At 48.7% G+C, this 13,558-nt stretch overlaps 1 protein-coding gene across 3 annotated transcripts in view; it reads right to left on the bottom strand.

The window, feature by feature from the left end:
- The window catches only part of Colq (collagen like tail subunit of asymmetric acetylcholinesterase), a 62,039-nt gene that overhangs the window by 22,513 nt on the left and 25,968 nt on the right, over positions 1-13,558 (bottom strand). The window contains exons 1-6 of one of the 3 annotated variants that reach the window (XM_038349508.1): positions 10,842-10,917; positions 7,139-7,251; positions 6,432-6,530; positions 3,166-3,210; positions 2,807-2,833; positions 1,238-1,309 (exon numbers count right to left, since the gene is read on the bottom strand). In XM_038349508.1, coding sequence (XP_038205436.1) covers positions 1,238-1,309; positions 2,807-2,833; positions 3,166-3,210; positions 6,432-6,530; positions 7,139-7,251; positions 10,842-10,917 — 432 coding nt within the window. Of the gene's footprint in view, positions 1-1,237; positions 1,310-2,806; positions 2,834-3,165; positions 3,211-6,431; positions 6,531-7,138; positions 7,252-10,841; positions 10,918-13,558 lie in introns of those variants that run through there. The other 2 variants (XM_038349507.1, XM_038349509.1) reach the window with 2 other exon arrangements.

The raw sequence follows: 13,558 nt of genomic DNA, 5'->3' as shown, positions 1-13,558 counted from the left end.
CGCTTGCGTCCCATAGCACATATATGGAGGTCAGAGGACATCTTCTCCTAGTTGGTTTTTTTCCTTCCATCATGTTGGTTCCAGGGATGGAACTCAGGCTGCCAGGCTTGGTGGCAAGAGCCTCCACTGGCTGATATCTCCCCAGCCCTGAGCATAGTTTTATAAATTAAAACTTGGGTAGTCAAAATGAAACCTTCAGTTCTTCATTTGTATTAGTCACATCTCATGGGCTGCATAGCTATGTGTGGCCACCATGATAGACAGCATAACTCTCTACAGTGGGAATTTTGTTAGTTTGAGGCAGGCTCTTGCTTGAGCTCAGGCTGACCAGGAGCTTACTTTTTGTAGCTCAGGCTGGCCTCTTAAGTCATGGTGAGTACTGAGTTTGTAAGTGTGAGCCACCATGTCTGGCCATACAGCGAATTGAAAGTTGCCTCCACTTACGTGTGCGCACCATCCGCATGCCTACTCCCCACAGAGACCAGAAAAGGACATCGGATCCCCTGGAATGGGAGTCACAGGCAGATGGTTGTGAGCCACAGTGTCGGGAACTGAACGCAAAACCTCTGCAAGAGCGAAAGTGCTCTCAACTGTGAGCCCGCTCGTCGGCTTTGCAGCCAGGATACAGTGGCTTTAAAGAGAAATCAATCTCCTTGTGACTTTTGTATTACCAATACAGCCAAGGAGGTGGAGCAGCAAAGGATATTCACTGGCCTTGCCCTGACTTCCAAGTCATGGCCTCTGTACCCTGCATTCTGGGATGGGCAGCAATAACATAAACCAAGGGAAGATAGGGGTGTGATTGCCTTGTATACTATCTCTGAGGAGGGAGTGATCCCTTGTTCAGTGTAGGATCTGCGTCCTCCAGCCTGCAATTCTCTTCAGCTTTCCCACTGGCCAGATCAGCATGACAGGTGAAAGCTTCCAAGACCCAAGTTCCCTTTGGGTCATCTCAGAGATACCAAAGACTAGCACACCAATTCTCAGGACAAAAAGGAAACGGGGCTCGTGGAAAGGAAGGGAGCAGTTCCCGCTTCTCCACAGAAGCAGAGTCACAACACTGACCTGGCTCTGCAGGCCACAGGAAGGAGAAATGCTTGCTGGCTGGGAGCTGTCTTCCAGCTATTCTCCCTCTCAAGGAAGTGATGCACTTGATTGTTGGCCAGGAGCCAGGAGGTGGCCATCATTCCCATTATGTTCTGATACTACATGAGCCCTAAACACATACAACACTTACCCTGGGTCCTTCAGGGCCTGGCCAGCCAACAGGCCCGGGCATTCCAGGAACACCTGGGGGTCCGGGTCTACCCTTCAAAGACCAAGAACAAAAGTCAAGATACTTTGGTATGCTTCCCTCCAGCCAAGAATATTTGAGGTCCTGATAAAAGGATGAGGCCACTAATTGTGGCCCCTGTGGCTTCATCTCTACCCTACAAAGAGCGAGGGCCCGAAAAAGCCATAGCAAACAGTTATGAGTTAGATTTTTGTTCTCATATTTTATTACCCAACAAGGTTCTATTCTACTTAAGATAGAACAGTGGACAGAAGAATTCTAAACTTCTTGGTTTTTCCATTTCGTCACCACTATTCGCTGTATCACTGGCCCTTGCTTCCTGTGGCGTCTCCACAAGGCTGTCCTGTGATGTGAGCTGGAACCGTGTGAGAAGCAGCAGCAACACTGTTGGGACTTCCTCACAGGCATGTGGCCTGCTGGATGTACCATCGCTCCATGGCTACCCTTGTTGGCGTCTATCAAAGCTTGAAACCTTGAACCACTTTGGGGCTCTAGAGCTGGCCAGTCCTTCCTACAGTCGATAACCCAGGGCTCTTACCATCACGGTCTCAAGGAAGGACAAACAGACAGGCAATCCATACTCCCACGTTCCAACACTGGAGTTGGACTTCCTCTCTGGCCACGGTCCTTCATGACCGTTCTCTCCTCTTTACAAGTTTCTCCTGACAGTGCTCCCTTCATAATTTATCCACCTGTATGAGTCTCTGCTTCCAGAGAGCCCCACCTCTGCTAAGGGTTGTAGAAGAGCAACCCTTGTGAAAGAGTGTAAGAGCATAGACTGAGGGGTCTGCCTTGACCTCCCACCCAGCGGCTCGCTGCAGTTAGCTAAGGATACAAAAGGTTCGGCCAAGAGCTCAGAGATGCCAGATGCTGGTGTTTACACTCTACTTTTGCTTTCCAGGCCCATGGCAGACTTGATGCATCTGAGCATACCGTAAGCCCACCACAGGGTTCTCTCCAGGTCAGCATTCGACACAGCCGCTGGGCTGTGGTTGCCCTTGCTATTTCTACCTTGCAAAAGTCTGCTTATGGCTTCTGTTAATAATAAACCCACTGGCATCTGTTCATATAGATTTGCTCTTCTTCAATCACAGTCAAGAGTAGAACTTAAGTGCCAGCACCCACTGACAACAGCGACGTCACCTGCTGGTTCTTTCTCTGACTCTAGTGATGAGATGTAGCTGGTTCGCTCTGAGCCACGGTAATTTCCAAAGCAAAGCCATTCATTCTGACCACTCAAGCACTTTGTTCCAGTTTAATCAGGCAGTGGAGGTCATTTTGGGCCACTCTGCTGCACAGTACCAGTACCGTTTAGGCTGGGGATGTGCAGCTGGGCCCAGCAGCCTCTGGAAGATTTGTCAGGTGCTTGGCTACAGAAAAGGCAAGCGTATTATCATCAGGGGGATGGCAGCACCATCACTCCACCAGGTACTGATGGCCACTGAACACACACACACACACACACACACACACACGCAGCACAGCTGCCCAACAGAGCAGCATGGGTCATACCTTCCTTCCTGGGCGGCCAAGATCCCCCTGTGCATAGAGAAGAGAAGACAGATAAACAAAGGTTGTTTGGAAGTGATGTGCTGGAATCTGAATGCTTAGTAGGGTGTGGCTGTGGCTTACTTAGTCAGTCAGATGGTCACTTGACCAGTTATATCACACCTGCCATGCCAGTGACCCAAAGCAGGACACACCAGTAGCACCCCCTACTATAGCTGCATTCATCAGGGAGCCCTCCTCATCTGCTAAGACAGAATGAGCACATATTTTGGTATTTCAACCAGAACATGCTCAGCGGTATCCCCAGAAAGCAAGCTGTAGCTACCAAGGTGAGGTGGGACTGAAGAAGCAGAGGCTCCTACCTTCTCTCCCTTTGGTCCTGTCTTCCCAGGAAGCCCAGGCGGACCCTACACAATTAAGATAAAGAGTGAAGAAAGCACATATCCAACCACGGCGAGGCTGCAGGGGAGGGTTTGTGGTAGGGGTCTGTGGACCTAGGCCAGTCCAGGGCAGACAGACTCAGCATGTGGAGGCTCCCTGCAGGAACCTTTCATCCCGCAGCCTGCTCTGCTCTCTGTTTCTCTTCTTCCTGACATGTCTCAGCACCGTTTCATGCACCCTAGTTGCCAGTCTTTGGAGTTGAGTTTTCTCCTGTGAATTCTTCAGTGCTTGATAAGATCAACCAGAGACTGAGAATGATGAGTCTCTGCTGAGACTGCTGCTCCTCAGCCCTGGGATCTTTCCCTGCATTGGCTAAGCTTCCCTGAGGCCACACCAGGAGGGAAAGTTAAGTTTTGCACAAAGAACCACTTGGTTTGGAGATCCCCAGCGAGGGAGGAACATGGCCTTGGTGGCCATCACAGAACTAGAGAACTAGAGGCAGGAGGATTGGGAGTTCAAGGCCAGCCTTGGCTGCACAAACAAGTGTGTGGCCAGTCTGGACCACCTGGGATCCTGTCTTATAAACAAATCAGAAACAAAAAACAAAGAAGCAAAAACAAAAATAAACAAAAAAGAGAAAGAAGAAGCAAAGCACTCCCTCAAATGACCTATGGACTTCAGGCTCTGAACATTCCTCTCCCTCCACTTTCATTAATATTAGGAACATGTTTGTGTCCACTGACAGCCATGGGAGAGAGGTAGCTCCAGAGGCTGTAAAAACACCAGTGTTTTGCACACCCACAGCCAGAAGCAGCTGTTTTCTGCTCATGCATCTGTGGAAGGCTCAGCTGACGACTGTTTTCCAAATTCCTGGAGATGGCAGAGAGAAACCCACCCCAAATCCCTTTACTTCCACCATACCCCTGCCGTCTGCAAGTGAGCAACACTCGTGAAAGCCGGTTGGAAGTCTGGTTTCTAGAAAACCTGTCAGCACATTACAGTTTCCCCAGCAGCACTGAAAAATCCCAAAACTCAGTCCACACCCAGAGCAAACTAGTGACCGTCTGGGCAGTGGAAACCCGTGAGAAAATGAGCACTAGGAATGTTTGAACTTCTCCAGGGGTCATCGTGTGGAGACGGGATATCTGCCTTCTCTTCTGGGAACGGAGCTGGGAAGTTGCTTTAATTGTATTCTCCTTGTCCTTCCAAGCCTTTCATTTCTTAAAATGATTAGAGCTATTTTACAAGATCATTGAGCTTGGCACCCACCAAACAAATGCAGATTCTGATTGAATGAAGGGTAACAGGCAGGGTGTGAGGTTCCCCTCCCTCTCTTCCTTTCTTCCTGTGATGGAAGTCTTACCCTGGCTGGCCTGCTACTTTGTTGCTCAGGCTGGCTTCAAACTCAAAGTAATCTTCCTGCTTCCACCTGCTAAGTACTGGGATTACAGGCCTAAGCCAACCACCTTGTGAGATTGCATTTCTAACCAGTTCCAGGCTTAACTATCTCAATTTTAATAGCAACAGCACTCACTGTTCTCAGGGAAGGAGAGAGGCTGCACAGACTTCATGGGTGGGCAGCAGAGCCTCCATGTGACACCCAAGAGCTTGTGCAGCTCAGAGATGCATTAGTGTGGCTGGCTGGAGCTGCTGTTCTGAGCTGAGCAGAGGGTGGCCCTCCTTCCACATGCTCTGTTGGTTCTCATGGGCATCCAGACCCATCAGAGAAGAGCACTGAAGGTGAGATGTGGAATCCACCCTAAAGGACTCTCGCCTAGCCTTCCTGCAGACTTCCCAGCACCTTAATGATGGCCTCTGTCCTCTGAGTTCAAAGTCATTTTCATTAGAACGTTCTTCAGATGCTTTTGTTGTTTGTTTCTTTGTTTGTCTTGCTTTTGAAGCAGGGTCTCTTACTATGTAGTCTAAGCTAGTCTTAAGCTCAGGATCCTCCTGCCTCAGCCTGTCATTATAATATAATAATAATAAATGATTATGGAGAACAGGCTAGCTATAGCCCACAGGCAGGGTAGACTGGGAAGTGGGATGAACAATACCCCTGTCTCTGTAGACACGGAATCAGTAACTTCTCTACAAAGTCAGAGAATAATTCTCTTAGGCTTGGAGAATCCCCTCTGCTATCTGTAGACTCCTTAGCTCTGCCCTGAAAGCCGGAAACAGCCATAGAGAATAAAACAATAATTAGAAAACCAGACGGGGCTGGATGCAATGTCATAGTTTTAGACTTGGTAATTGCAAAAAAAAAATCTCCTCTCCACTGTCTCCTTCCCTCCCTGCCACCTCCTGAGATATGGTTTCATTCAGTAGCTCAAGCAGTCTTGGAACTCACTATTTAGTTCAGTCTGGTCTCAAACTTATGGTAATTCCCTGGCTTCAATCTTCTCTGATGCTGATTAGAGCTATGTGTCACTATGTTTGGCTGATAAAGGTGTCTCTAGAGGGGTTAGCATGAAAGCCAATCTCTGAGTGACTAGGAAGAGCTAAAGAAGCTTCAGGAAGAGCAACAGGGCCCTAAGTGTGCCAACAGAGCCTGAGACAAACTTGGTGAGTGTGTGCACACAGAAGAGAGACAGACACCGTAGCTGAGCCGAAGGTGGAGGGCGTGTAATCTGATGGAGCCCTCGAAGTCAGGGTGCACTCATGGGACTTTGTCTTCCAGGTCAGAAAGCTCAGCTTTTAGTCCCCTAATGCTAGGAAGCCATAGAGGTTCAAGTAGCTAAGTAGTGACTTCTACGCTTCCTGCCTAGGACAGCACTCGGAACCTACATGCTCCTCCCTTGGACAATCCAGAGCCTCAGAACCATTGAAAAAAAAACCCTCATGGCAGCAGACCAGCCTGGGATGAGGATCTTCGGAGTATATTCCTTTTTGTCTAGAAAGTTCTTTCTCTAGCATCAGGCTTGTTCCTCGCTCTTCTCTTTTACCTTGAGTGGGGGCTGCTTGTAGCAGTCCAGAGCCCAGAAAGATCAGGTAACAGGTTCCTCTGACTGCCATTTTCCTGCACTGAGCAGACCACCTCTAGGCCCAAGAGTGGAGAGGATGGTCACATCTGTATTTGGTGATAGTGACAGTAGCAGTCACTACCATATGGGCAGCATCCCATGTGAGATGCTACAGAAGAGAAACCTGCTGGGCAGTACATCATAGGGGCAGGAGCTATGCGGCTCTGCCCACTGGGATTCTTTGTCTGTGGGAAGACACAGGAGGGGGCCTGGAAGGATGCACCCACCTGGGGACCAGGGGGCCCAGGAGAACCGAGTGAGTCTTGAATGCAGGGTGATGGTGAGGCCTCAAGTTCCAGAAGATTCTCCATGTCTGGAGAGAGAAGCTTCAGAGCAAAGCAATAGGTTAGAGGTCAGACCAATGAAAGAGATGCCTCCTGGACTCGATCCTGCTCATTTTCCATGTAGTGGGAGCCTCTGTTCTCTTTTTCCTTAGGTTTTTTTTTTTAAATAAAAAACAAGTTGCCACAGGCTGTAGTTGTCCTAATGCCTTACGTCTAACTGCATTTTGATACCTATTCTCTAACCTCTGTCCACCCTGCTTCTTCATTGTTAGCCTCCATATCCCATGTTTGCCTTCCCTTTTCCCACCATAAGGATTTCATCAATACTCGATTAAAAGAAGGAAATGGGGAAGCCCTGCATCTGAACAGCTGATGGGAACTTGGAAGCTAAGTGTTTTCAAAAAGGTGAGGCATTTTGCTACATCTAACTCCCAGACGAGAAAAGCTCCCTCCTTCACATATTTAAGATGACAGGGGACAAATGTGTGGATTGGCACAACTGGCACAATGCCCACTCTGGGCCATGGCCCCTGAGTGAAGGTAGAGTTGCCCCCGTCAAACGAGATTCAGAGGTGGCCATGTTGAGTCTTATATGGGGATGGCATGGGGAAGTCCAGAGGTTTTTACTCACCGAAGTGCAGAACACTCACCAGGCTCCTGCTGCCTCTGAAGAAGGGTGGTGGGAACAGTGGGGGCGGCGGAGGGGTCAGGAGGCAGCATGCTTTGTGGCTGCCCCTTTTCTTCTGATCCAGGCCAGGCAGGGCTGTTCAGAGAAAACTGCTACTTTTTAGCATGGGGGAATGAAGGCTGAGATCTTCTTTGGGAAAACGCTTGGTGTTTTCTAATAGAGCAGGCTGTGGATATACACCCCAGCTCAGTGATTCCACGTCTAGGGGTTTACCAATAGAAAGGCAGGCATACTAGAATGTTCATAGCAGCAGAAAGGGCATGTTTTTCGGTTCCTGAAACTCTACCTACCTCCTTCTCTTGTTCGGATATCTGACCTCACAGAACAAGTCCAGGTGGGCCTCTCCGTGCCTCTCAGAGCTGAGCTTCATTCTGAATCTTATCTCTAGAAAGCTTTCCTTCACTCGCAGGCCAAATTTCAGGGCCTTACTATGCTTTTCTCTGGGTTCGTCCCTGTGTTTGTCTTCTCCACAGGATAAAACTGTTCACTTCTTCCTCCCAGAATGTGCTCCCTGGGAGGGGGACAAGGGCCAGTTTCTATCCCCAGGGTCTAGCATTGTATCTGGTAGACACCAGACTTTGGTAAATAGTTGCCAAATTAACAATTAGTGCTCAATACTGACTACATGTGAGGCACCATTTGTGTGGTTTGTGTATACAGGCATGCCAAACCTTCACAGCAACCCTGCGCTAAGCTAACCAACACTGCCATTGCCATTCGCTCTTTACTGACCAGCTAACCAAGTCAGTGAGTCAATTTGCTTAAGGTCAAACAGCGAGTCAGCAGTGGAACCTATACTTGAGCACAGGCAAGCTATTTCAAAAGCTTGCTCTTTCGAATCTGACTTCAGATAGGTTAAAAATTAAGACTGGGACCCAGGAAGGAGGCAGGGGCTTCCCATAACACCACTTGAGACCACCATATCAATATCTTCCAATCAAAGACTACTGGGAACACAGCCAAGGAAGAACCAAATTGGGTTTGTTGGTTTGTGGCAAAAAGAGAGGGCACACGGGAAGAACCAGCAAGCACAAAGAGAAACTTGTTCTGGGTTTCTGGCTCCTTGCAGATTTGTGGAGGAGACTGAGGTGCAAAGTCTGACTTTGCTTTGGAGCAGCTGCTGCCGAGTAGAATGGGCTGTTCTGCCATCAACTGGCTTGGTTCTTCTCTGGGAGAAGAAGGAATGGAGCAGAACAAAGGCTGATGAAGTACAAGAATAAGAAGGATCACTCCGGGGTGGGAGAGCCTTGGCTTTTGTCTATTTGGTCATGACTTTTGTACTGTTCCATCAGGGTCACAGAGTAACGCTGAATGAGGTTGAAGGTTATGGAATTATGTGCCATTGAACCCTGGTCCTCTGGAAGAGCAACTAACACTCTTAGCCACAGAGCCATCTCTCCAGTCCCCACTGTCCTCTTTCTTGTGGAAAATGCTAGTTATGTTTTCAGACGTTCTCGCAGCTCTTTTCCAGCAACGCAAAGTCAAGACAGTTTCAGCTTCTCCCTGCCACCTGGGCTAGCCAAGATGGTGGCAGGTATGGTACACACTAGCCTGTGAAGCCTGTTAGAGTCCCCTCCAGACCCACTTTCCTTTTGTCTCCCTTCCGCCTCAGTAGACAGCAAAGGTCTAAGACTGCAGCCTGGTGGGCCATGTGCCTAATTTGCACCATCACCATTGAGTTTCCAGCCCATTTATGGTCTCCAGTGTGGCCCGCCCAACACCCTGGGAGCTGCCCTAATGAAAGATCGTGGGTTTCTCAGGGCAATCACTTCTCTCACTTCTTCCTGGAAACTGGAGACATCTCCAGGGAACATAAATTATCAGCTGCTTTTGCTGCCAGAGCATCTGCCTTTTACACTACCCCACCCCTCCCCATTCTCCCCTTGACCTACTTCATCCCAGCAGGTGGAGGACTTCAATTTCTGCCCCTCTCCCACCTCCAGGAGCTGTAAATAAACAGTCTGGTTTATTTAGAGCTCATTCCAGCGCTGAGTATTTCCATCAGGTGGCTGAGTTTAGAAGCAGTGCCCCCACCCCCATTCACTTTCCCCATCAGCTAAGCCAGGGCTTCAAGTATCTATTTTGGTGCTGAGTGGCCCATGGGTCTCTCCCAGGCCTGTGCTGTCTCTGCTGAGATAGTACTTAAGCTAGGGACGAGCCTGGAAGAGCCCCAGAAGGCTCAATTGTAATGGTGCCTGCTGTGGCCTGGTGCACTGTGAGCATGGCTCAGCCCCAGGCAGCTGCCTTAGCAATGTCAACAAAGGACTCCAAGACCACTGGCCCTCACTTCAAGATACCAGTGCCATGTTGTTTGTGGGTATTGCACTGCCAAAGTAGAGGTAACTGTCTAATGAAGGTTTTTGGCAAGTGTTTTGTTTTTTCCTCATTGGAAAGGATCCTTTCCCACATTTTGTCTTGAGAAACTGAGTTCTATTCTTGGAAAGTGATCTACACCAATGGACTTTTGCAAATACAGGAACTTGCATTGACGAGTGTGAGTCTGGAGGGCACATGGCCTTGTAATATGGTACAACTCACTTCCTCAGCCCAAGGACTCAAGTTTCTTCATCAAGAGTTTTTCACAGGCAGTTTTTTAAGGCAAGTGTGACCCCGGGATCACCACAAGGTCTATCCTCATTTTCCTACATGAAAGATAAGCCCAGGCCACCAAGCAAGGCCACCAAGACAGCCGTTCCGATTTCAACCTCCTACACCAAACAGCATCCCTCAGGGGAAGCCAGCGTGTCACTAAAAGCTGCCAAAGGAAGCAGCTATGAAAGAAGAAGACATCCTCCCTCAGCAGGTTGGAAAATGCCAAGTGCAACCATATGCTGGCGTTCTGTACCTGCCCGGCGTGTGGTAGTAGCCTGTTGAGTTTTCACTTCTTTCCCACCCATGGGAGCAGTGTTAGAAGGAAACACCAGAAAAGGAGAGGTGGAAGGGGCACATTCCATGGCGTCACTGGCTGCATCTATGGTAGGCTGGGAGGCCCAGCAGCAGTGACATCCACAGAGTAGCTAGCTGTGATTTGCCCAAAGTTGTCTACAACTCACATATCCCAGAGAAGCCTGACTCCCCGTGCTGTCCCGTAGCCCCAAGCACAGACCATACCGCCTTTAAAAAACATTTTGAAGTTCTTTGAAAGGCCATGGTGGAGGTTTGCACCAGAGTGGGTCTGGGCAGCAGGTGAGGGAGGACACACCTGCCAAGAAAGTGATTTGGTGTTTTGGTGGCTCTGAGCCTTTGAGCCACATCACCCAAGCCAGTTGGCCTGGAAGGACGGCGAGCATCTCAGTCACTTTAATGGAGTGGGGGCAGGGGGTGGACACATGGACTACAGAACATGGTTTTACTTCAAAGTCAAGTTCAAAGTCAAGGGGACAGCAGCTGCTGGCCACCCTGGAGTCAAGGTCACCAGAGGGACAATAAACAAATTCACACACATGGGCATGTGTGCAAGGCCCCCACTAACTCTATCACACCCTTTACACTGCAATCCTAACACTGGCTGAGGAGTTTCTAATTTAACATCTGCTAATGCTCCCAGGACAAGTCTAATATACAAGTCTTTAAAAAAAATGCATGCACATATTCTCTCTCCGTCCCTCTCCCCCTCTCCTCCCTCGCTAACACATGCTCGCATGCGCACGTGCACACACACTTACTCAAGTAGCCAGCTGAGTGACAGAGTAGTCCTGAAACGATGAGGAGATGCGTGAAGCTGAATAATGGGCCCGTCATTGTGGGGCAAGGCCCAAGGCAGACTGGCCAGGGAACACAAGCTAGAGACAGGCTGAGATTTGTCACGCCCCCACTCTGTCCACGCCTGGCTTGCTTGGCATTTGTGCTAGGAGTCGGCCAATCCCTGCTTTGATGTTGTTTCTGCCCCAGATGCCAGGCTTTTAGGGGCCAGTCCTGAGCTCCAGGCAGCAGGGATGGGTAAGCAGCCCTGTCCTAGCTCCTCTCTGATGCTTCTGTAGGGTGAACCACAGAGACACAGTACCCGCTGCTAGGGCAGGATAGGCAGTTGGGAGCTTGGGGCACTGATCACCTCACACACCACTAGGAGGAAAGGGCACAGTCTGTCAGCCAAGCGGCTTTTCATTTGGCTCAAAGCTGCCTCATCGCTACCGCTCTGACATGTGTTGGAGTCGGACACCACAGAGCATCCAAGGAGACTCTGCCCTCTTCTGCTTCAGGGAAGACCTGTGTGGCTCAGTGTTTGCTATCTGGCAAGGCGTTGCCAATAAAGTCACACTCAAAACCACAAAGCACAAACCCTAGATATATCATATATGTGTGTGTGTGTGTGTGTGTGTATAGTCTTCTACATATATAAATATGTGTGTACACACACATACATATATGTATATTTCCAAGGACCATGAGGGTTAAACCCAGGACCTCAGGCGTGCTAAGCATGTGTTCTACCACTGAGCTACACCCCGAGTCTTAAACCTTTTATTATAATATTGTCCAAATAATAATAAAGTGGTATATGCCAGATACACACTGAAATATGCCTGATACTGTATACCCAAAGCATGAACATACACAATATTCTAAATCATGAAAGATAAGAGTATTGGTTCTTAGTAAAAAGCGCCAGTTTAAGCAACCTAGCAATGAGCTTTATAACAAGAGTAGCAGACCTTTCCTATAAACAGTCTGTATTAAATGTCTTAGGATTCCTGGCAGACATGGTCCCTGTGGCAGAGAACTTTGCCATTAAACACAAAAGCAGTCATAGGCAATATCTGAATAGGTGAGTGTGACCAGGTTCTGATAAAACTTTATTTATAAAAAGTGAGAGGCATGCTGATTTGGCCCCCAGGTTGTAGTCTGCTGACCCCAGCACTGTACCATCAAGTGAAATGACAGTGACCAGGTCCATCCATGGCCTGCATCATTCCCTAGAGCATGGAGAGAGGACCAACTGTGTGGATGTACCATGACTAGACTTGATTTCCGGCCCCAGAAATGTGTGTCTCAGAAACCAGTCCTGCTATGAGGCAAACATGGTTTAAGTCCACACTTAACAGCTGTGTGCCCCTGAGGACGATGTCTCCGCTCAGAGTCTCAGCTCATCCACCTGCAAAGTGGGGGTTGCATAAGCTACTCTGGACTCAGTCAGGAGGATCTGAGCCAGGGCTTTGGGCATTTCTGGTGCAAGAAGGCTTTGTATCAGGTTTTGGGTAGCTTTTTCAGGGTGAGAGAATGGAATATAGGGCTAGGGGTGTTAGGGCTAGGGATGTCTGGAGGGATTAAAAGAGGGAAGAGATGGTTGATGGAGAGGGGATGAAGCAAGTAGGTAGAAAGGCTTCCCGCAAGAGGTAGCATCCGAGCTGAGTCTTAAAAGCTGAAATTTTTCGCCTTTAATCCCAGCACTCGGGAGGCAGAGGCAGGCGGATCTCTGTGAGTTCGAGGCCAGCCTGGTCTACAAGAGCTAGTTCCAGGCCACGCTCTAAAAAAAAAAAAAAAAAAAGCTGCAGAGAAACCCTGTCTCGAAAAACCAAAAAAAAAAGCTGAAATTTTTCTAGCACAAAGAGGGAAGGCGGATAGGAAAGGCTTGGGCTCAGTTCCTCTGGGAACTAGGTCTAAGACATCAGACCAAGCAGCATCAAGGGCATGAAACACTCAGTTTAGAGGCCCAACAGTTGAACAATATCACCCTCATCATCTCCCACGGGATCAAAATGGCCCCCAGGGGCTCATCTGTTTGAATACTTGGTCCCCAGTTGCTGGGTTGCTTTGGGAAGGACTAGGAGGTGTGACTTTGTTGGAGGAGATGTATCAATGGGGCACAGGCTTTGAAGTTTCAAAAGACTATCACTATGCTCAGTGTGTTCTCTCTGCCACTTGCTTTCCCAAACACATGAGAGTTCTCAGCTGTTCCTGCCACCATGACTTCACTCTGCCACCATGGATCTAACCCTCTGAAGCTGTGAGACCATCAAATACTCTCTCCTGTAAGCTGCCTTGGTCACAGCAACCAGAAAAGAACTAACACAGTTCCCGTCTTGTCCCTCTTCTTCCTCCTCCTATTCCTCTTCTTTTTTGGAGAGGTCTCATCCTACAACCAAGCTCTCCTAGGACCTACAGTGTAGCTTAGAATTTCAACTTACCATAATTCTCCTGCCCCATGCTCCCTAGTACTGGGATTACAGGCACGAACCACCACATCGGGTCAGATCTTCATGTTTTTTTTTTTCTCAACATCATGTCACAAATCTTTGGAAGTTTTCCACTTTCACACCAAAACCATCACACACACACACACACACACACACACACACACACAAAATGCATCATCAGACTTTTTAAAAGAATTTATTCATATTATTTTATGTATGAGTGTTTTGCTTGCATAGATTTCTGCACA

This window comes from Arvicola amphibius, chromosome 12 (genome assembly GCF_903992535.2).
Source record: "Arvicola amphibius chromosome 12, mArvAmp1.2, whole genome shotgun sequence".
Lineage (NCBI taxonomy): Eukaryota > Metazoa > Chordata > Mammalia > Rodentia > Cricetidae > Arvicola > Arvicola amphibius.
Note: the sequence above shows the minus strand (reverse complement) of the source record. Positions and strands in the feature narration are given on the sequence as shown.